Below are 20,936 nucleotides of genomic sequence, written 5' to 3' on the forward strand. Positions count from 1 at the left end.
CTGACATGGAGGCGGTGATGCAGGCTACGTCCGAGGAGATCAAGAAAGCGACCGAAACTCATGCCGAGGCCCTCGCCACAAAAGATGCTGAGATTGTTTCCCAACTGGCAAAGATCAAAAGTCTAGAGGACGAGCTGGCGACGGAGAAGGCCAAAGCCACTGAGGCGAGGGAACAAGCCGCTGACATCGCCCTTGACAACCGCGAGCGCGGTTTCTACCTCGCCAAAGATCAGGCCCAACATTTGTACCCGAACTTTGACTTTAGCGCCATGGGAGTAATGAAAGAGATAACCGCCGCAGGACTGGTTGGTCCCGACGATCCTCCCCTGATTGACCAAAACCTCTGGACAGCGACTGAAGAAGAAGAGGAAGAGGAAGAAGAAGAACAGGAGAAAGAAAACAATGAATAATGTAATTTTTAACATTACTTTTATCTTTTACTGTCACCTTGTAGTGTACTTTTCCGCCATTCGTATATGTTTAAGCAACCCTGCGCCATAGCTTTTTATATCGCCGTTGGATATTTTGTAAGTCATATTGGAATGCTTCCGCCGAACACTTTTAGTCGCCACCGCATCGTCATCACCATCTTGCTTTAGCCTTATAAGAAATTAGTTTGACTTGCTCGTCACTCCCAACGTAAGGCCGCCACCATTTTGCGGTAGGTCGCTACCCTCATTTTTGGCGGTAGGTCGCGACCCTCTTGCGGTAGGTCGCGGCCCTCTTGCGGTAGGTCGCCACCATTTTGCGGTAGGTCGCTACCCTCATTTTTGGCGGTAGGTCGCGACCCTTTAGCGGTAGGTCGCCATCCTCTTGCGGTAGGTCGCGACCCTCTTGCGGTAGGTCGCCACCCTTAGCGTGAGGTCGCCACCCTTTTGGCGACTTTTGTGTGTCTAAACTGAGTCTTACAGGTCGCCACCCATAGCGTTTGGTCGCCACCCTTTGGCATGAGGTCACCACCCTAGCGGTAGGTCGCCACCCTTGGTGTGATCGTCCCTTTTCGGGACTCAAAGTGCTTTGGGTTCCAATGGCCAGTTGGATTACCAAAGCGGTGCTCAGTAGAATGGGCAATTTGTACCCCACACATCGCCAATGAATCCGGTTGTTACGTGGGCTTTTCCGGGGCTAATTTAGTTCATCGTGAAACTTGTTTCACTTTGTAACTAAATCGCGCCATCAGGAGCTTGTCCCACCCAATAACAAACCGCTTATGGAAGAGTCTTCCAAGTTTCACAAAACTTTAATGGTGTGCCTCAATTCACCCACTCTTTCTCTTTGATCCGATTTGCTCCTCTCTGCCTGAATCAAAACCAGTGAAGACAATATAACTTCTAATACCAACTTCAAAATAAGAAATTTAGGAAATACAACAACTGAGAAGGGAATCAAATGAAAGATGGAGGAAAAGTTTGAAGGAATTGGAAAAATTTGTTGGCCAGCGATCTTAACCATAGCAACGCTTTACTCGCCAAACTTCGCCGTCGAACTCCATCGCCAACAACACTAGCTCGCCAAAGCAAACGTGCTCGCCAGAATTTGCTCACCGCCTAATCGAGATTTTCATCCGAAGCTTCGATTTCATAACATCTATGACCAACCAACGCACTCTTCTTGTCGTACAAGTTAAGGCAATTATTGTAACACTCCCTCGCCATCTTCTGGTCCACCTTCAGCTTTCCCACCTTTCCACTGCTTAGCGGATACTTGACCGCTAAGTGGGCTGTCGAAATTACAGCACAAAGGCGATTCAATGTATTTCGCCCAATGATGACATTGTAGGATGCTACCACCTGGAGAACCAGATACCTTACCTTCAAAACCCTAGCACACTCGTCTTCCCCAAATATTGTGTCTAGATCAATGTATCCCCGCACCATTACTTGCTCCCCCGCGAAACCTACCAAGGTTCCCGCGTATGGAGTTAGACCATTGTCAGTTAGTCCCAACTTGTCAAATGCATCACCATAGATAATATCAGCCGAACTACCCTGATCCAGGAGTACCCTTCTAACGTTGAAACTGTTCATCCTTAACTGCACCACAATCGGGTCGTCCTTATGAGGCTTTATCCCCTCAAAGTCCGCCATCGAGATTGTTATGTCAGGGTGTACGAATCCAAAAGCGACCTCATGAACGGAATTAACGGCACGAACATGGCGCTTACGCGCCGCACGAGTGTCGCCACCGCCGCCAAATCCCCCGGCGATGGTGTTGATGGTCCCGACGGGCGGTCCTGAGTGTTGAGCGAACGTGTCATCAGCCCCTTTTGTGGCGATAGCCGCTGATTCTTGCTTTTTCTTGCCCTTAATGTCCGCTCGCTCCTCCTCCCGCTTGTGCGCTTTGTTTTGATCGCCACCATTGCGCCACTGGCCTTGACGATTTCCTTGATATCCCGCCCGAATCAACTTATCAATCTCCCGCTGCAAAGTCCAACAGTCATCCGTATCATGCCCGGCGGACTGGTGGAACTCGCACCACTTCTTGGGATTGGCGTCTCGTGGCTGATACTTTGGGGCCTCCGGCTCATCCACTAGATTTGCGTCGCTTGCCCCTCGGAGCATATCCGATACATCTGTGTTTATCACCATATCAGTTTCCTCCCGCTGGCGATGAGACTTAGATTGCCAAGGCCGACGTTGTTCATAATCATCGCGCCGTGGATACAACTGTTCCTTGGTCGGTTTGAATACCGACTTCCCCTCACCTGGCCTCTGCTGTTTGCCATCCCCCTTATCTTCGCCGTTCCTATCCTTTTTCACGCGCTTGGGCGACGTGTCGCCCTTTTCCAACTTCGCGCGCTTTCTTTTGAAAGCGTCGTCCTCCTCGTCGAGAATATAAGTGCTGGCACGAGCACGCGTCTCTCCCATCGAGCGCGCCGGCTTACGTGTCAATTTGCTGTTCAACCCTCCCGGCAGCAAACCGTTTTTAAATGCTAAAGCACAAGCTCGAGGCTCCTCGTCCTCTACCTTTACCGACGCCGCGCTATACCTTGCCATGTACTCTTTCAGTGACTCCCCTTCCTGCTGGCGAATATTGTATAGGTCATTGATCGTCACCGGCTGATTCTTATTTGCCGAGAATTGCACTAGAAACTTGGATGAGAAGTCTCTGAAATTTGAAATCGATCCACGCGGCAAAGTTGTGAACCACGCCATTGCCGTCGATTTGAACGTCGATGGAAACATCCTGCACTTCACCGCATCTGACGCCGCAATTATCACCATTTTCGTATTAAAATACAGTAGATGATCTTTCGGATCGGAATCTCCGCTGTAAGAATCCAGAACTAACGTTTTCATGTTATCCGGAATCGCCACACTCTCGACATCTTCCGAGAACGGACGGAACTCAGCCACGGAATCTGCTTCTCTGCTTCCATCATCTCGCTGCTCGCGACGGTAGAAATCTAACTGAGCCTGTAGATGCTCATTCCGCTGCTGGATGTTGCCAATGCTGCGCATCAAATGGCGCCATTGCTCCTGCGTCACCGCCGGTTGTTGTTCCGGAGCAGGTGAATTCCCTGGTGAGTGCTCCCGAGATCCCACCTGTGAAGGCGATGGAGGAGGTGGTGGTGAAGGAGGATGAGAGGGCGACTGTACTCCTGCCGTTCGCACCGGAGAATCCAGGTCCACACGATGAGGCCGCCGAGGCGGCGAAATCCGCTGTCGCATTGGTGAATGATGTTGCCTCCTGCGTCGAGTCTCCATCTAAACCAGGAACGATGCAAACTCGATCGGAAAACCAACACTAGTCACAGAATCAAAATCGGAAAACCAGAGAGTTGCCTAATCACAATCAGAAGTAACTTCATGCACAATCAATCCACGTGAATGGGAGTAGAAAATTTACAGTCCCCACAGACGGCGCCAAATGTTCTGGGAATGAACATTGAGGGAAGGTATAGTACCTAAGGGTAGAGAGATTGTGCTAGAGAGAGAGTAAGAGAGAGAATGCTGAATTTCATGTGTTATTTTATCAAATGAGGCAAAAGTCCCTTCCAATTGATAACTACCTCCTATTTATAGAGCTTGGGTACTACCTATTGGGCCAATTGGGCCTCCGAGATCAAGGCCCATCTGAAGGCCAGGGCCCCGCCTCAGGGCGGGATACATGCTGGGCGTTGCCCCTCTAGGGGCTCGCCCAGTCCAAATTCCAAGTGTCTTTTTTAATTTTTTTTAATTAAAAAATTATAAAAAATTTATTTTTAATTCCAACTCATCTCATTTATTTAAGGAGAAAAATAAAAATAAAAATATTAAAAAATTACAATTTATTTAACTTTGATCCTAATTATATCCTTATCTTTATCTCCCTCCATCTCCATGGAATCAACAACAACAAATTCAGAAAGAAAAAATTCTCAGGATCAACAATAAATCTAACATCAACCACCATCTTCATCTTCATCCTCAAAGTTCAAACCACCAAAAACCTTTCCCTTTACCAAGAAATCAACCCCACAAAAAACAACTAAAAAAATCCAGAAATAAACCCAGAAACAACTACAAATTCAACATCACCCATCATCTTCATCTTCAACCCCAATCCACAAAAAATCTTTTCCCCTTACCCAAAAACCAACCCCATAAACCTTTTACCCTCCTCCCACTGTTCTGGAACCTAAAAAGTCTACATCTGTGGGTATAACCCAGAAACATGAGGTGAAGACCCATATTTTCCACCCCAGCACCATCCCCAACCTCTGTTATTTATTTTTCTAGCCAGAAACATGAGGTGAAGACATGAGATGAAGACCCATAACATGAACAAGAAAAATCAAAAAACAATTCAACACATGAAACAAATGGAAAGAAGGAAAGAACCTCAACCGATATAATGGTTCCATAATGCTTGAACAAATCAAGTAGGTGCAGCATTGAAGCTTCTGGGTTTGTTGGGTGGGTGGGAGTGGGGAAGAAGAAGAAGAATGAATTTTCTTGTTCTCTCCTCAGTTAGGGTTCAATTTGAGGGAAGATTGGGATTGAGTTTAATTTGGGGGTGAAAATGTTTTAATTTGGGGGAAGATTGGGATTGGGTTTAATTTGGAATTGAGTAATTAAAAAACAATTTCTGATTAAATAATTGAGTTGGAAATAAAAATTAATTTTTTATAATTTTTTTAATTAAAAAAATTTATAAAAGCCACGTGGAATTGATGACTAGGATAAAATTGAAGGCTGACACACTTTGGCCTTAATTGAATTAAAAAAATTTTCCTAGGGACCCAATTTGATGCAAAATTTTTCTAGGCCCTAGATTTGATCCCCTTTACAATTACAGGGGTCTTCTGATGTATTAAGCCTAGATTTAAACAATGCATTTATCAACAACTATTCTAAAGGCGCTAAGCATGGGTAAGGCTCTAGCACGTTACAGATTTGATTTTTTGAGCAAAGATGAGTTTCTCTCTAAATTCAGATATACTTCAACCAAAATAGGATCTTAGAGTACGGGTTATGAATATGGAATAGAGAGAAGTTACAGACGTTATTTGAAAGAATAAATGAAGCTAAACTCAAATTTTTTCAAAAGCTCCAAACTTTGAGCACAGAAAGACATGAAAAAAGACATGAGAAAGTAGAAAAAGATGCAAGAAAGGTGATCCTTACCTCTTAACCTTCCCGATGAAACTGAAATCAAGCCGATCGGTTGAGAAATGAACGAACGGGTGCGAACAGAAGCGGAGCTTCAAAGAAATATTTGGGGGAGCTGTAACAAATTGTAAGCTTGAATTGTTTTTTGGAAAGTTAATTAATATTATATATAGCAGCACCAGAGGTGCTAAAAGAAGTGCACATACAAAACAAAAACAAAGAGAAACAAGAACCAGAAAGTGAAAAAGAAAGAGCAATAGAGCAAGAGCAAAAACAGAGGTGCTCAAAAGAAAAGCAGCAAAACAAGAGAACAATAAGACAAGAAGCAAAGAGTAGAGCCCGCTGCCTCATAAGCAAGCCCCGCATCCTTCTCCTCTTTCTCAATTGCACAAAACCAAAGCCCACCACAACAAGAACATGAAGATCAGCCAATATTCCCCAAAAGATTTGAGAAATGTTGGGGGAGTCAGGGCTCCTCTATGTCATAAGGAAGCTCCGCCACTGGGTGTGAACTCTTCTCCTCTCTCTTTCTTCCTTGTGCGGCTCCATGGTGGTTATGAAGGGGGAATAGCGATTTCCTCCATTTATAGGGGGAGGAAAAGAAGAAAAAGAAATATTTTGCGGGTCCGGGTGTTTTGGTACTTTCATCTGCTGATTTCAATTAAGTATTCGACGACAGAAAGTCGAAACTTATTTCGGAGCTCATTTAAAATGAGAAAATAGCTTGAACGCAACCTGCTTCCAAAATGCCGCAAACCGCTTTTTGCAATTGACGTCGAATGAGAAAACTTCCTTCATGAAAACGACTCCTAGCAGTGAAGGAATTAAGATTACGCGGACGGAAACTCCGGAAGAAGTTCCGAACACAAAAACCTTAGGTTCAGGGTCTCATTTAAGTCCCTACGAAGATAAAGTCTAACTTTATCGAGTTTCCGGAAAGTGAAAGCTATCGAGCTTACAGTCGAAAGTTCCGTAACGGAACAAACGTCATCAGAAAAATGCCCTAAGGGTCTAACTTTCTTGTGGATTTGAAATATAACTTAAACAATGCTCTAGTAGCGGAATTAGCCTTTTTCTGACACTCTGAACCTTAGTCGGATGTGAAAATGACTTGTGCTATTATTCAAACTGACTATAAGGTCATAATTAAACATATTATGAACATTAATTATCATATAAATAATTCTCATGATTCACAATTAAATTCGAGTCAGGAAAAATTACATAAAAAATAATAGAATATAAACACTCAATTAATGAATATAACAAAATTAAATAAATAATCTAGTTATTTATTTCATGGTCTTACAATGGGTACCTAAAAATCCTTACTATGTTTTGATGATAAAAATGTTAAAGTTATAAATATATGGAGGGTTAATCATCAAATTGGTTCTTTTCTTGGTAAGGTCATTTGTGTTTGGTCTCTCGCCGGAAAATATTATGATATTCGTCCTCAAGATTGTAGAAAGTTTGAATTTAGTCCTCGCCAGAGAGCGAAGCACCGACGAGCTTGCTGAGTGGCAGACGAATTTAAATTCAATGGCTAAAAATGATCTCTCCCACTTTCACTTAAGGTACCCCTCTCACTCGATATGACCCCGTAATTGAGATATGTGGTTGAGATTAGTGAATGAATACCCTTTTGTCTCTTTTATGTCACTTGTCAACTTCTTTATTTTACTTTCTTTTATACTTTTCAAAAAAAAACTTGCATACTTTTTCCTTTTTCATAATCATATCGTACTTCTAAATAAAAACTGTTATTTTAGACAAAAAGTATGTCTAAAAAAATAAAAGTTTGGTCAAATCCGAGAAATAGAATACAATTATTATACTAAAAATATACATATGATTTAATAAAAAATTTGAAAATATTATAAATATTTCACAAAATATACTAAATAGTTTTAACAAACATTTGTAAGAGTTGTTATTTAATAACTAACAAATTATTTGTTTATTCTTAATTCTTGTGAGTGATTTCATACTGTTCACTTTGACCCATTTATGTCATTGTAAAACATAATCCTTTATCTTAATAGAACTTTCATTTAAATTATCATTCTTCACCGTTGACTCGCCACAAAATATTATAAAATAAAATAATATTTTCTACTTTCTTCATCCTCCTCCATCATTCTTTGACCATTTGAGTTAAGCTCCAATCTTTCTTGTGTTAATAAAGTGGGTTTTTTTTTTCTTTTCTGAAACCACATCTTCTTCCTTCAATTTGGTGGGAGGGAGATTCTCATAAAAGTGTATGTAATTCTACTTTCCTTATTTTGCAGATTAATTTTAGTGCTTTAGTTATTATCCACGATGGTAGTTTTAAATAAAATAAAAAAGATTTGGTCAAACTATTGAAAGATAAAGTATTATTGTACTAAAAATACATGTATTATATAATAATTTATATTATAATTAATTGTAAATATTTTATATAATATATTAAATAGTTATTGACTCATATTTGTGAGCATTACTCCTTCAATAGAGGAGACTGGAGACTGGAGACTCCACATTCACTTTGACCAATGAATTAAGTTGCAAATGGATTTCATTCTATTTAAATTCTCATTTTCCACTATGACTCACCACAAAATACTATAAAATGCAACATTTTTCCTTCATACTCATCATTCATTCTTCTTTGATCTTCCCTTCATCTTTTCCTTCTTGTTATTCCCAAAGGTCTCATTGTGTGACTCTCTCAGACAAATTCCAATACATTTTTCTCAATTCTTATTCCGGTGTCTTTTCATTATTTGTTCTTAAACTCCCTCTTCTTCATTCTATTGTATTGGGGGGAGGGTCTTTAAAAAGTGTACATCATTCTCTTCTTGATATTCTAACTTGAATTCTTTCCTTTAGGTTTGTTGTAAGTTTAGATATCCTCTGACTCCACAAAGTCTTTGAGATCCAGGGGTAAATAGGTTTTGACTAGTGTTGTTTTTTTTTTATCACATTTTGAAGTTCTTGGGATTTTCAAAAGTTTTTATCCGTAGTGTTTGTCTTCGGGAATTAATGGAGAGCTCGAAAAACAATAACAAAGACAACCTAGGCGTCAAAAAAACTAGTACCATAAGGAAGGGCTCTTCCCATCGCATCAAAGTGGATGGTTTCCTTCTTGTCAGGCAACAACCGGCAAAGCCTCCTATTCACCACATTAACAAGGAAGATTTTAAGGATTTTGTCCAGAAGCATACCGGGTTACAATCTTGTGATAATCTTCCGAGTCCTGTTTACAATCCCCAAAAATCGCAGAACACAAGGTTGAACAAGATGAGGCCACTACCATTAGCCCATGTCCGGAGGTCACCGATGTTGGAAACCCCTCCGCCGATTCCTAACAATAACAATGTTTCATTGCCAAGATGTGATACATTTAGACAAGAGTCACCAAGTCTTTTGCAGCAACTAAATCGAGGGAACATGACACACAATAATCAAGTTGAGTCACCCATGTCTGCCTACCAGAGGTACTCTCAGAATGCAATGACAGATCCTGATTTACAAGGCATCCAGTATCAAATTAAATCACAGTTTTTTCCTCTGCAACCACAAGGGTCGTGTAATGTGCAGTCTCATCATCCACCTTCATCTTCTTTAACTCACAATCCACATGAGCCTATGCTACATTTCGCAACATCAAATAACCTTACCATGCCTACGAATATTGCTGCTCATCCACCTGTTCCCTGTGCGAATGCTGCTACTCACCCTAATGCGAATTCTACTTCTAATCCATCTTTTCCTTCTCATTCACATGTGGCTACTACGAATGTTGCTACAAATCCACATGTGTTAGCTTTGAGTGTTTCTTCTACTCATTCCCTAGAGCCTACTATGAATATTGTTGCTCATCCGCATGTTGCTAACACAGTTATGCCTAATATTCCTTCCCTACAAGCAAGCTCCCCTCTTATTTTACCTTCTATAACATCTGAATTCCTCCCACCTTCGTCACCAACTACTTACATGAATCTCATATCCTCTCAATCCTATAATCCACTATTATCACCAGATATGGAGATTCCTTCTTTTGAAAGTTTTCCTTTACCTCCCAGTTCAGAATCATGGATTAATGAGTTTCTGCTTTCTCCGGGACTATTTCCACCATCACCTTCAGGATTATTTCCCATCATAAGCCCTTGAAATGAAGATTAGTAGTCTTCTCATTTTGCGCCGCTTGATCAAAAGACAGGGTCACATTTCTCCTTTACAATTGAACTGATTTAACTTCTCATAGGAGTTTTTAGTTTTACATTTGCATGTTCAGTAGAAGTAAGATGCTCACCACAATGACTGCGATCCTTTTACTTTGATTACTAGGATTACATACAAAATTTATTTTGTAGTGCTCTCTTGTAATTCAATTCCATGTTAAAATTATTGTTAATTTATGATACTTGACAAAAAATTATTTTGCCACCATAACTACTCTTAAATCTCTTCCAAGACTCAATTGTAGTATACTATTGGGTTTTGTCGTATCCATAGGGGTTGTGAGTTAAATACCAATTTAGCTAGTTTCTAATGGAAGGACAATTCAAATGTGAAAAGTGAAATTGTTTTTGTAGTTTTTCAATAAGGAAAAAGTTAACAAAGAAAAAATAAACAAAGAGAGAACAAAAAATAACAAAGAAACACATGCTAAGGAAATTATTTCATCACCTAATCCTATGTTAATAAACATCCCAATTATATATGAGTTATTTTCAATTACCCATGGCGCCAAGCCTAATTATTCACTCACTAATCCCTTACATAATTGGAGCTATCAATTGAAAGTAAAAGAGTCAATCCCTTAACCCTAAATAGTCAATCAAAGCATTAATATTTCAACATTCAAGTCAATCACAACTAGGTATTGCACTTATCCCTAAGGTAGCAAAAATCCCAATCAACCTCTTTCAAAACCCTAAATCAAACCAATTTTCCAATTGTGCAAGAATTAGATAGATAAACAAACAAGCATTTGGGTACAATAAAGCAAGGGAAAGGAGATTCATGAAGAGAAAATGAAAACTCATACATAAAAAGAATCTTAATCATTACATAGTCATAGAATCAGCAAAATCACTCTCTAGCACATGAGTTGAGCTACACATAGATACAATGGAGGAAGAAAGAGAAGAGGAAACAAAGGAAGACATGACCATGATTTGGGAAGTCATCCCAAGCCCTAGCATGTCTCTGTAGCCTTCATTCCACCTCCCAAGAGCCTCAAATTGTTTTGCCCTAGCATTGGAAGTGAGAAATTAGAAGAAGAAAGTGAAAGGAATGCCCAAAAGTCGTGTTTTGGTGTCTTTGGCCCCTTGGCACGCCATATTAGGCATGACAATATAAGCTTATACAATACATTATGGGACTTATCCATTGTTTTGTGTTAACATTGTATTGTATAAGCTTATAATACATCAATCCCTCTTATACATTAAAATGATGGATTATTTAATTCACCCTATAGATGATGGATAAGACATGATAAGAGTGTGATGCATAAAGTTACATAAAAATATTTAATCCACCGCCACCACCACAACCCTCAACCATCACCACCACCACCACCACCACTATCCACCAACGCCACCCTCCACCACAGCCACCACTGTCGTTGCCGTCATCGTTATCGCCACTGCCACCGGCCCACCGCCCCACCTACCACTACTGCCACCGCCACCATCATCATCACCTTCCAATACCACCACCGCTGCCACCCCCACCACCTCAACCACCATCGTCATCGCCACCACCACTACATACTGCCATGGCCCACCAACGCCACTACCGCCACAACCGCCTCCCTCCACCACTATTCTCACCATCACTTCCACCACCACCACCACCACCGCTACCACTTGAACGACCACCACAATCCTCCATCATTGCCACCACCACCACCATAATCACCATCACTTCCAACACCGTCGCTGCTATCACCTTAACCGCCACTCAACATCACCACTGCCACCTCTACAACCACCACCCTCCATAACCGCCACCACCTCCACCGCCATTATCGCAGCCACATCGGTGGCTACCGCCTGTTTACCACCCACTAATACCATCCTCACTAGGTATTATACCCGTGCGTTGCACGGGTTTATTTATAACATTTTTTAACATTATATAATAATGATTATAGTTTAAATTATTAAATAAATATTAAAATAGTTTTTATTTTAAAATAAAAATAATAATTGTGTTCAACATTTCAATAATTTCCAAAAAAAAGAATTTCAATAGTATTAGAGTTCTCTTTGTAAATAATTAATATTACTCAAATTTAATAACTAATATTTAATAATCAGCCTTTGATCATTTTATAAATTTAATTATTTATTTTTTTAATAATGTAAAAAATAATACAATCCATTTGAAAAAATAACTAAGCAAAAAGTTTTTAATACCATTAAAAAAAGTTGATTTACCATTTTTTATACTTTTTACTGAGAAAGGAATTTTTTGGGAAGGGCAATCTCAATTTCCCAAACAGGTTTACACATGTTAAAATCGAAAAAAATAAAGTAATTTCATTTTTTTCAACTATAATAAGATATAATTAAATAGATCATGTATTATGTAGTAAATTTATATTTATTCAACTTTGGTCATAACTTTTTTCTACTAAGCTTGCTCAAAATCGTTTTTACTAATGTATAATAAGATCATAAAATTATATTGAGATTGTTTCTTCATGTAAAACACACGTATGTTATAGTTAATGGTAAATAACTTATAGTGTTATTTCTAAATTTAAACTATTTTGTCTAAATTATATATTGATAACATTATATTGTCATTAATCAAGTTTAATTTTTGTTATTTTCCCCTTATGCAAAATTCAAGTCAATTTTTCAATTTAGGCAGTTGAATTACTTTTAACAATACAATTTTTTTCAGTTTTTAATTTTATTATTAACATATTAATTACAAAGAAATTTGTTATATATTCCTTTATTTTAATACAAACGCTGGAAGATTTTACTGCTTAATTATTTAATTAAATTTTTTATGATAATTAAATTAAAAAATAAATGACTATGACTAATATTTCTTTTGAAATATTTTGTATCTAATTAAATATTTTATTAATTTATTATATTGACTCGTATTAACCTTCCAACCTCAAATAAAAGTGTAGTTTTTGTTTATTAGAGTGTCTCGTTCGTTTTTTTTTCACTCTTTTTTAGAGAACTAAAGAGTTATGTTTCAGGAGTCGTCTGTCATGTTCTATTCTACCTTATACAAAAAACACGAAAATTAGTTGGTAGTTTAACAACTAATTGATTTGAAAATTTTATTGATCAGTTTTTAGTTTTTTTGTTACAGTAGGAAATAGATAAGTTTTTAGTTTAGTTTAATGTATATAATACAATTTTTTTTTTTTGTTTTTTTGGTGTATTTATAACAAAATTTTAATTGAGTTGTACATTTTAGTAGTAGTTGAATAGCTAATATTTTAATTTAATTTATTTAATACAAAGGAAAATTTTAATACAAAGATTTAAAGTAACTTTTACATTTTAGTAGGTAGTGTGAAAAATAGTAATAATTTTTATTTGTTATTTTTTTAAAAATCCTCAACTTATGATGCATAATTATTATTAAATTAATTTTAATTTTAAGTTTAATATATAACAAATTAGAAAGTTTTACGATTAGAAAGAAGTATAAAAGATTAATATTAACTATCTAATATTGTTATTAATGTAAAGTTAGTCAATTCCAAATATTATTATTACTTAAAAATTTCCCTCATATGTAATTAATAATTAAAATTTAAATAATATTAATATTTAATTTAAAATATGAGAAATTGAAAAATTTAACAATTATTAATTAATAATTAATAATAAGGGGATGTATATTGAAAGTTAAATAGAAATTTGTTTAACTTCATTGTTTAATCATTAATGCATTTAATACTTATAGCTCAAGTGAGCTTTACATATATATATAGATTTTTATAATATATATAGCTATTCAATATTTCACGAAACATATGTTTATATTAGTTTAAACGAAATGATAAGTTATACAGTGTATAACCAAACATTGTATAATATTAAATTTTAATTTTTATCAGATCTCATACTATCAGACCTAATACTATTAAATCTTATACTATCAGGTCTTATACTACTTCATACCCAACGAACCCTAATTTTTTTTTAAATGAAGCTATTGGGTGATTTAATTTTGTAGAATAAAGTGACTATGAAATAATTCAATGTGAAATCAAAGTTGTTAACTGCTAACCGTCACTCTTGAAAAATTTCTGCCCGACATGGCGCAGTGTTTTCACTCACGTACGAAAATTGAAATTCCATCTGGAGAGTATTTTATGTATTCATGATTACGACAAGAATTATTGTAAAAGACATGGATATGAATATAGGGCTAGGAAAGAACCAGCTCAAATGTTACAAGTTAAAAAGAACAACACAAGAGTCACAATCAAACTCACGAAAACCAGAACCAGAAGTCAAGGGCCTGAACGTGTTCGTTCGTGGGTACTTCCACTCCAAAAATATATTATGATTAAGACTATGTGCATGCTGATTACATTTTTTAATTGATATATCAATTATTATATTTTAATTTTATGTAAAGTATCTTCATTTGTGCTTAAAAGAGAGAAATAAGACAAATAAAAGAGAATGACAAATTGACAATGACTTCATACACAAGATATATAATTGTAGTAATTACTTCAAATAATTCTTTTTTTTGATACATCAAAAAATTACTTCAAATAATTCTTTTTTTTATACATCGAAAAATTACTTCAAATAATTCTGAAAAAATTATCCAAATTATGAATAAGGCTATAGCAAAAAAAATTATTGAATTTAAGAAATGATTATTTTGAAACACAAATTAGAATAATTAAAATTTTGGTGGAAAAAAGAGCTATGCAATCCCTGCCCTCTGGTGTGCAAAACATTTCACGAGCTGATATTCATTAGAGTAAGTCATAACATGCAGACACATAGAGAAGAGCGAAATATGACACACCATTAACTGTATAGTGGCCAATGAAAAGAGAAAACCAAATATCTACTTCATTTCCATATCAAACTCCAGCTTACAAGAAATAGAAAACAATATTGCCCCAATTAAAAACAACATACTGTTAGTTATTAAATCACCAAAAACAATTGCAGAATTGCACCTCTAACCTATGTTATCTAAGCAAAAAGAGTATTTCATCTTTACAAGTCCTATTTCTACAACATCACTAAGAAGAAGCGAGGTGTGATCCATTTCTTTATGGATTTGTCAGAATGTAAACCAATTTTAAAAGCTTGAGGCAATGGCAGGATGTGGATATGTACCCTTTCAACTTCTCAATGGGTTAGAAATATAATAGAAGTTTAGAAACATTGCAAAAATAAGTAAGACAGGCATGCTTTCCACAGAAGCACTCTGGTCTTCAGTTGACATATTTTGAGTCACAAGAGGTCCAACCCCATTTTCAGCATTTTACTAAGCATTGTCTGTACCACCAACTGGCCCTCAAATTTCAACACATATTGAAGGGACCAGAGAAGTCCTGTAATCACTTGAACGTTAGCTCTGACTAGAAGGATGGCTTGTATCCTATGTGGTTCTTGTCACGATAATGACAGGGTACCGTTCAGACTTGAGGCTCAGAATGGATATTGGACAGAGCACTGAGATCAAGATTTGGAAATACTGAGCAGCGGCACCGAGGGCATTTCACATTCAGTCGAAGCCACTCGTCAATGCATTCTACATGAAAATTGTGAGCACACGGCAGGCCACGGACCTTCACCACATCAAGTTAGAAATAATCAATTACACTGGCATATATCACAACTAAATTCCCTTACTAGTTTAGAGCTAAAGTAATTTGATAAACAACAGAACTTATGGAAGATTCGAAGAAAAGAAATTGATGGAATCTGCAGTACTGTAGTAGTAGTAGGTAGGTACACGTTTGGATGCAAACCAAATAACACTTATTTGAGTTTAATTAGTGCATTTTTTAATAGATAAGTTCCAATAAGCATGTGCCCGAATCTTATGACACCATATTCTCTATCATGCATTTAGTTCAAAAATAAAACATTAAACTATAAATCTCATTTAATTGTTCAGCGTATAGTTTTTCTTGGTTTTCCTCAATCTCTGACTATTTGACTATTTGACATCTCCTCAATCAGGTCAACCCTCCTTGTATTTCTATAGACCTTATCTACTCATGTTCAAACCATCAAAGGCGAGACTACCAACTTTTCTACAATAGGAGCTACCCTAACTTTCTTCTTAATGATGGCATTTGTAATGATATTTCGTCTTGTATAACCATCATTCATCTTAACATTCTGATTTCTGTGAGTATTTTTACTTTTTTGTTGGCTCCTTATTGCTCAACATTCAGTCGCATGCAATATCGACAGTCTTATAACTGAACTGTAAAATCCTTTAAGCTTGAGAAATACTATTTTCTCACAAATCATGCTCAAATTTTCACTATTTCATCCCCCTTACTTGATTTCGATGGTTGACATCTCCCTCCCTCTCCTTGTCATTTCGTGTGACAGACCCAAGGAGCTTAGAGGGTGATACTTGTTATATTTTATGTTTCCAAGTTTCACCTCTACCATTCGGGTTTTTTGTCTCTAGTTAAACTTGCATTCATATACTCCGTTTTACTTCTACATAGATGGAAGCCATGTGTTTCCTAAGCCTTGTCTTTATATCTCTAACTTACAATTCATATCTTCTCGCAACTCTCCCACTAAAATCATATCATCTACAAAAAGCATGCATGTTTGCATCATCTCTTGAATATGTTCAGTAAGCGCATCTATGTATAATTTTTACTATTACCAAATAGGCCCCATATGTAGTCAGATGGGGCAACATGGTCCATCAGCTATTCAAGTAATCGGATAAAAGCATGTTTTTCACTAGCACATAGTAAATAATATGATGCCTGACCTTGGACCCTTAATTATGAAAAAGTATACCTCATTCCCTTCATGGAACTCTTCTAAGCAAACGAGACATTCACTGCAATCAGTAGGAACAGCTTTTAAACTGAACTTTGGGAGTTCCTGAATTAAAGCTTCAACTGCTTCTCTCTGTATTCAACTCCAACAAGAAACCCAACAATCAGCAGTAGAATTGACAAATAATCCTAACCGACAAATTATGCAAAAGCACAAGATATGAATAATTCATGAGAATTCCAATATATGATAAAGAGTAAAGACATCTAGAAACATAAGCTAAAATAACCTGAGCTGGAGTTAGGTAAATTCCAGGATGATATGGAGTAACATCTTGGCCCATGCCCCTTGTTTCTTGACCTGCAGCTTCAAATGCCCAATCTGGCACTCGGATCATTTCAATTAGAACCTGACACAAAAAAATACCAACAGTTACCAATACCATCCTGTAGTCCTAAACTATGGAGAATCAAATAGGAATGTAGAGTTTTTTTTTTCTATTTTCATGTTTCCATTTTCAAGTTGTTTACATTGTTTCCTTCACAAAATTTTAAAAACAGGAAACAAAAAGAAAATCAGGTGGAATTTTCGTAATGATTATAAACTTGAGAGTTGGAGAAAGAATTAAGCACGAGTAATACAGAGTACATGCATTGCAATTTTAGTAAGACTGATGTTGGAAGTAATCTGCAAGTAAAACTTGGAAACGACATCATACCACAGTTTTCATAGTTTAAGTACCTTGGATCAATTATACAAGATAATGGGGAAATCAACAAAGATGTTACACAAAGAAAAACATTAGGAGTTATTTGTGACTGCAAAGTACCTACTAAGTTCAAAGGAAAGTTTTACCAAACTGCTTTAAGACTTGCTATCCTCTATGGTAGCGAATGTAGGGCTTTAACAGGAAAACATGAGAAAAAACATGACTAGCAGAAATGAGAATATTAAGGTGGATGAGTGACCACACTGGAAAGGATAGAATATGCAATGATCGTATAAGAGGAGATATTGGGGTAGCGCCTATCATGGAGAAGATGACGGAAAATCAATTAAGGCGGTATGGACATGTACAGAGAAGACCTTTGGAGGCACAGTGAGAAGATTCGATAACATATGGTCTTTAGTCTTGTGTAGAGGGGTAGAGGGAGACCAAAAAGAACATTGGAAGATATTGTTAAAAATGGCCTCATTATCAATACTATCCCTCAAAATCTGGTTCTTGTTTTAGCTCAATGGCGTATTCTGATCCATATAGCCGACCTCACTTAGTGCGGTAGGACTTTTGTTGTTATTGTTGCTGTTATGATAAAAACATATAATAAAAGATGAAAATGACAGCATGAAAACAAACCAAATACCATCTTAGATTTCTAAAAACCCCCATGGACCCCAAATAAGAAACATGTTTGAAATGATGAGACACGATTAGAAAAATGGTATTGGCACAACACTTAAGAAAGAACAAGCAGCAGGACACGGTAACAATACTTTCTCCACAGCTTGAAGGAGATCCGGGAAAGTCATAGAGGATATTAAGTTTGCATGAGATAATGAGATATGATAAAAATTGATACAGCTCGTTAATTAACAGTTTGTTACCAAATAACAAGGATTTGTGTCTCAGTAACAATGTGCAATAGAACAGTGTTATATAAGGACAACAAACAGAACAGCCAACCATAAACTGGTGGCTGAAGACAGCATAACTTATTCAGAATCTAGAAGAGCTAAACTGTGATAAATTGAATTCATTATACGATGTAGACAATTTGCACAAAACCAAAGAATCTAAAATGTTAATTAGCAGTCTCCAAATGGGCAGCTTACAGGATGCATCATTGCCAGATTAGTTAAAGTTCATAAGAAAGAACCAAAGTTATTACACAGTTCCAAAATAAGAATATTTTTATGTCCCTTCATTTTGATAGGGAGAAGAGGAAGAGAAGTTCATTCAGGATACAGTTTAGAAATACCCCTGTTTGATGCCAACCATAGCAGTTTCATGCCATGACAAAATGGAGTTTCCGTGAGTGCTAGAAAATGCACTAAATAAGCTCCAATAAGGGCTCTTTGGTTTACATCAAGATGGGTACATATGTCAAACATATGAAAAACAGTAAAGGACCTAAAGGTAAAACTTACCCCATATTCGGATACAGGAATCCCCTGTTGGGCATCTAACAAATATGCTTGTCTCCGTGTCAACCACTGCATGGAATTAACCAAACTAGAACTTGAAAGAGGACCAAAAGAGAGATAAGAAACAATGAAGGAAACAGCCTCTCCAAACATGTGCAGCTGATAGGTCATTTAGTAACAAAAATAGAATGACATGTTAAGCAAAAAAGTTTTTCTTAGTGCATTTTAATTATGAAAAGTGGAAACAAAGTCATAGAAACATCTAATGGGTAACATAGAGAACCGCTAACCTTCCTGATTGACAGGCTAGCAATACAAAGGAGACCACAGTAGCTAAAAAGTAACCAGATGAGGAAGCCCCATTTCTGACCCAGTCCAGGCAACTGCACATAATTATTTAGATTAAGCACTATGCATTTGTTTAAAAAAGTACCATTGAGTATTATATAAAAATAAAACGTACACAGGTTTTAGAATTGTTGAACCACAGGGTACCAGTTATTGTCCAAGCCCAAAGAAATGGGTAGAAAAGCATTGAAAGGATTGAAAGCACAACTACTCTTCCACAAAATCGAGCATACCTCTGCTGCCACCCAAAATCTCTAGAAGCATTGGCAAAAGAGTGGACAAATAAAAGCATCTGAATTAGTAAATTGATTTCACAAATTCCTAAAAATCCAGACCAGTTTAGTGAGTTTTATGTCATGAAATCAGAGAAATCAGCCACGAAAAAAATGATTTTGCACTTGAGTTTCTGACCCTTAACAGTCAAGTAAAATTAAGTGAAATGAAAACCGGAAACTTCATATTCCAAAGTGTAATATATAAAAAGTAACTTCCCATTAAATCACAGGACACAGTGACTATCTATTTATAGAAATTTGGCCATACATTTCTACAGTATAGGCTTAACCCAAGCCATGCTATCTATAGCAGGAATTGCCGCACCATTTCAAGCAAATGGCTACACTACCTGAACAACTATTCTCTAATGTTAAAAGCTAAAACCAAAAAGTCCTACCCATACTAAACACGGTCACATTGATTTCATCTAGATTGATTCCATTAACAATCTATTAGTTGACACCCTGATTATTCTATGTGCAAAAATAATAGTAATAACAAAATGCAAGCCCTCCCTTGACCCTTATTCAGATATCCCTAATTTTCAATCAAATACCACACCTCATATATCATCAATTCATTCATTGTACTCCAATTTCACCCAGACTTTCTAGTTCCTATATTAACAAATGCACTTACAATTTTCTTTATTCAAATTGGAATAAGAAATTCGAGAACAATAACCTCAAAAGATGAAAGATTGAAAGGCCTTACAAACCCATTCCCGAAGCAAGGCCATTATCAACAAACATCAAAACCCGGAAAACAAAAACAGTAGTGTAGTGAACCTGCACCATCAAAAGAAAAACAACAATTGCATAACTTCTGAGTCAACAACATCAAGAAACCAGAAATAGCAATCTAGTAATCAAAAAATCAAAAAATCAAAAAACCAATCATTAAATAAATAAAAAAAACCCTACCACAATCCAAATGTGCAACGGGTGAGCACACGAATGGTACCGCTTCCAATTAATAGCCACAATAGCTCTATAAGTCAAATTGTCAAAGAAAATACAGATTATGCGATAACCCATTTGCTGAATTTGATGAAATTCATGTTTAATTTCATTCTTTTTGCTCATCATAGTAATGAAAAATTTGGAAGAATGAAAGAAAAACTAGGAGAATCAAGCAGAAGGTGAAAATTGTTGAAGGATACACACTGATGGCGAGCATGGACAAGAAAAAGCCATCGTACCTGCAAGCAAGAAGCGTGTTTCGATTCGATGATCATCAAATTGGGATGAAGAGAATGAAGAGAGAAAGATCGAGATCGAGACTAACCATTTGAAATAGACTCCTCTGACGGCCATGGCGGGAGGGGAAACCCTAGAATGAAGCGGTGTCGTATCAGGGGGTTATACAGCAGTGGAAAATGCATGGAAGTTGGAGGAGAGGGGAATTGGAGATGGAGAAGGATGTTTCATGAAATGAGTTGTTGATCTTCAATTTGGACATTGAAGGCAAGAGAGAGCGAGGGAGGGAATTGAATAGTGATTAGTTATAACTGAAGTGAACTCACCCACTCTTTACCTTCATTTTCACCTTATTTTACCCTTTTTTTCATCATCCAAAAATT

General features: G+C 36.9%; 2 protein-coding genes across 2 annotated transcripts; one reads left to right on the forward strand and one right to left on the reverse strand.

Annotated features, from left to right (window-relative positions):
• The first annotated feature begins 8,621 nt into the window (after positions 1-8,621).
• Positions 8,622-9,752, forward strand: LOC130733952 (protein HAIKU1-like). The gene has a single exon (XM_057586245.1). The coding sequence runs from the start codon at positions 8,622-8,624 to the stop codon at positions 9,750-9,752; it is 1,131 nt and encodes a 376-aa protein (XP_057442228.1).
• Positions 9,753-14,635: 4,883 nt separating this feature from the next.
• LOC130734532 (E3 ubiquitin-protein ligase SIS3-like) lies at positions 14,636-20,863 on the reverse strand. Its single transcript, XM_057586993.1, has 10 exons — positions 20,642-20,863; positions 20,517-20,555; positions 20,278-20,344; positions 20,069-20,142; positions 19,194-19,332; positions 19,021-19,113; positions 18,734-18,799; positions 16,875-16,994; positions 16,604-16,717; positions 14,636-15,396 (listed from the first exon to the last, which is right to left on the reverse strand). Exons 1-10 carry the CDS (start codon positions 20,668-20,670, stop codon positions 15,244-15,246), a joined length of 894 nt encoding a protein of 297 aa, XP_057442976.1. The 5' UTR covers positions 20,671-20,863; the 3' UTR covers positions 14,636-15,243.
• Positions 20,864-20,936: the final 73 nt, after the last annotated feature.

This window comes from Lotus japonicus, chromosome 1 (assembly GCF_012489685.1).
Source record: "Lotus japonicus ecotype B-129 chromosome 1, LjGifu_v1.2".
Lineage (NCBI taxonomy): Eukaryota > Viridiplantae > Streptophyta > Magnoliopsida > Fabales > Fabaceae > Lotus > Lotus japonicus.

What these genes read in the sequence shown, in the direction of transcription:
- LOC130733952 (XM_057586245.1), top strand. Translation starts at nt 8,622, where the DNA reads ATGGAGAGCTCGAAAAACAATAACAAAGACAACCTAGGCGTCAAAAAA.
- LOC130734532 (XM_057586993.1), bottom strand. Translation starts at nt 20,670, where the DNA reads ATGGCCGTCAGAGGAGTCTATTTCAAATG. An exon ending in CGTTGCACATTTGGATTGTG is followed by an intron (nt 20,143 to 20,277) that starts GTAGGGTTTTTT and finishes TTGATGGTGCAG; the next exon opens with GTTCACTACACTACTGTTTT. An exon ending in TTCCTGTATCCGAATATGGG is followed by an intron (nt 16,995 to 18,733) that starts GTAAGTTTTACC and finishes TTTTTGTGTCAG; the next exon opens with GTTCTAATTGAAATGATCCG.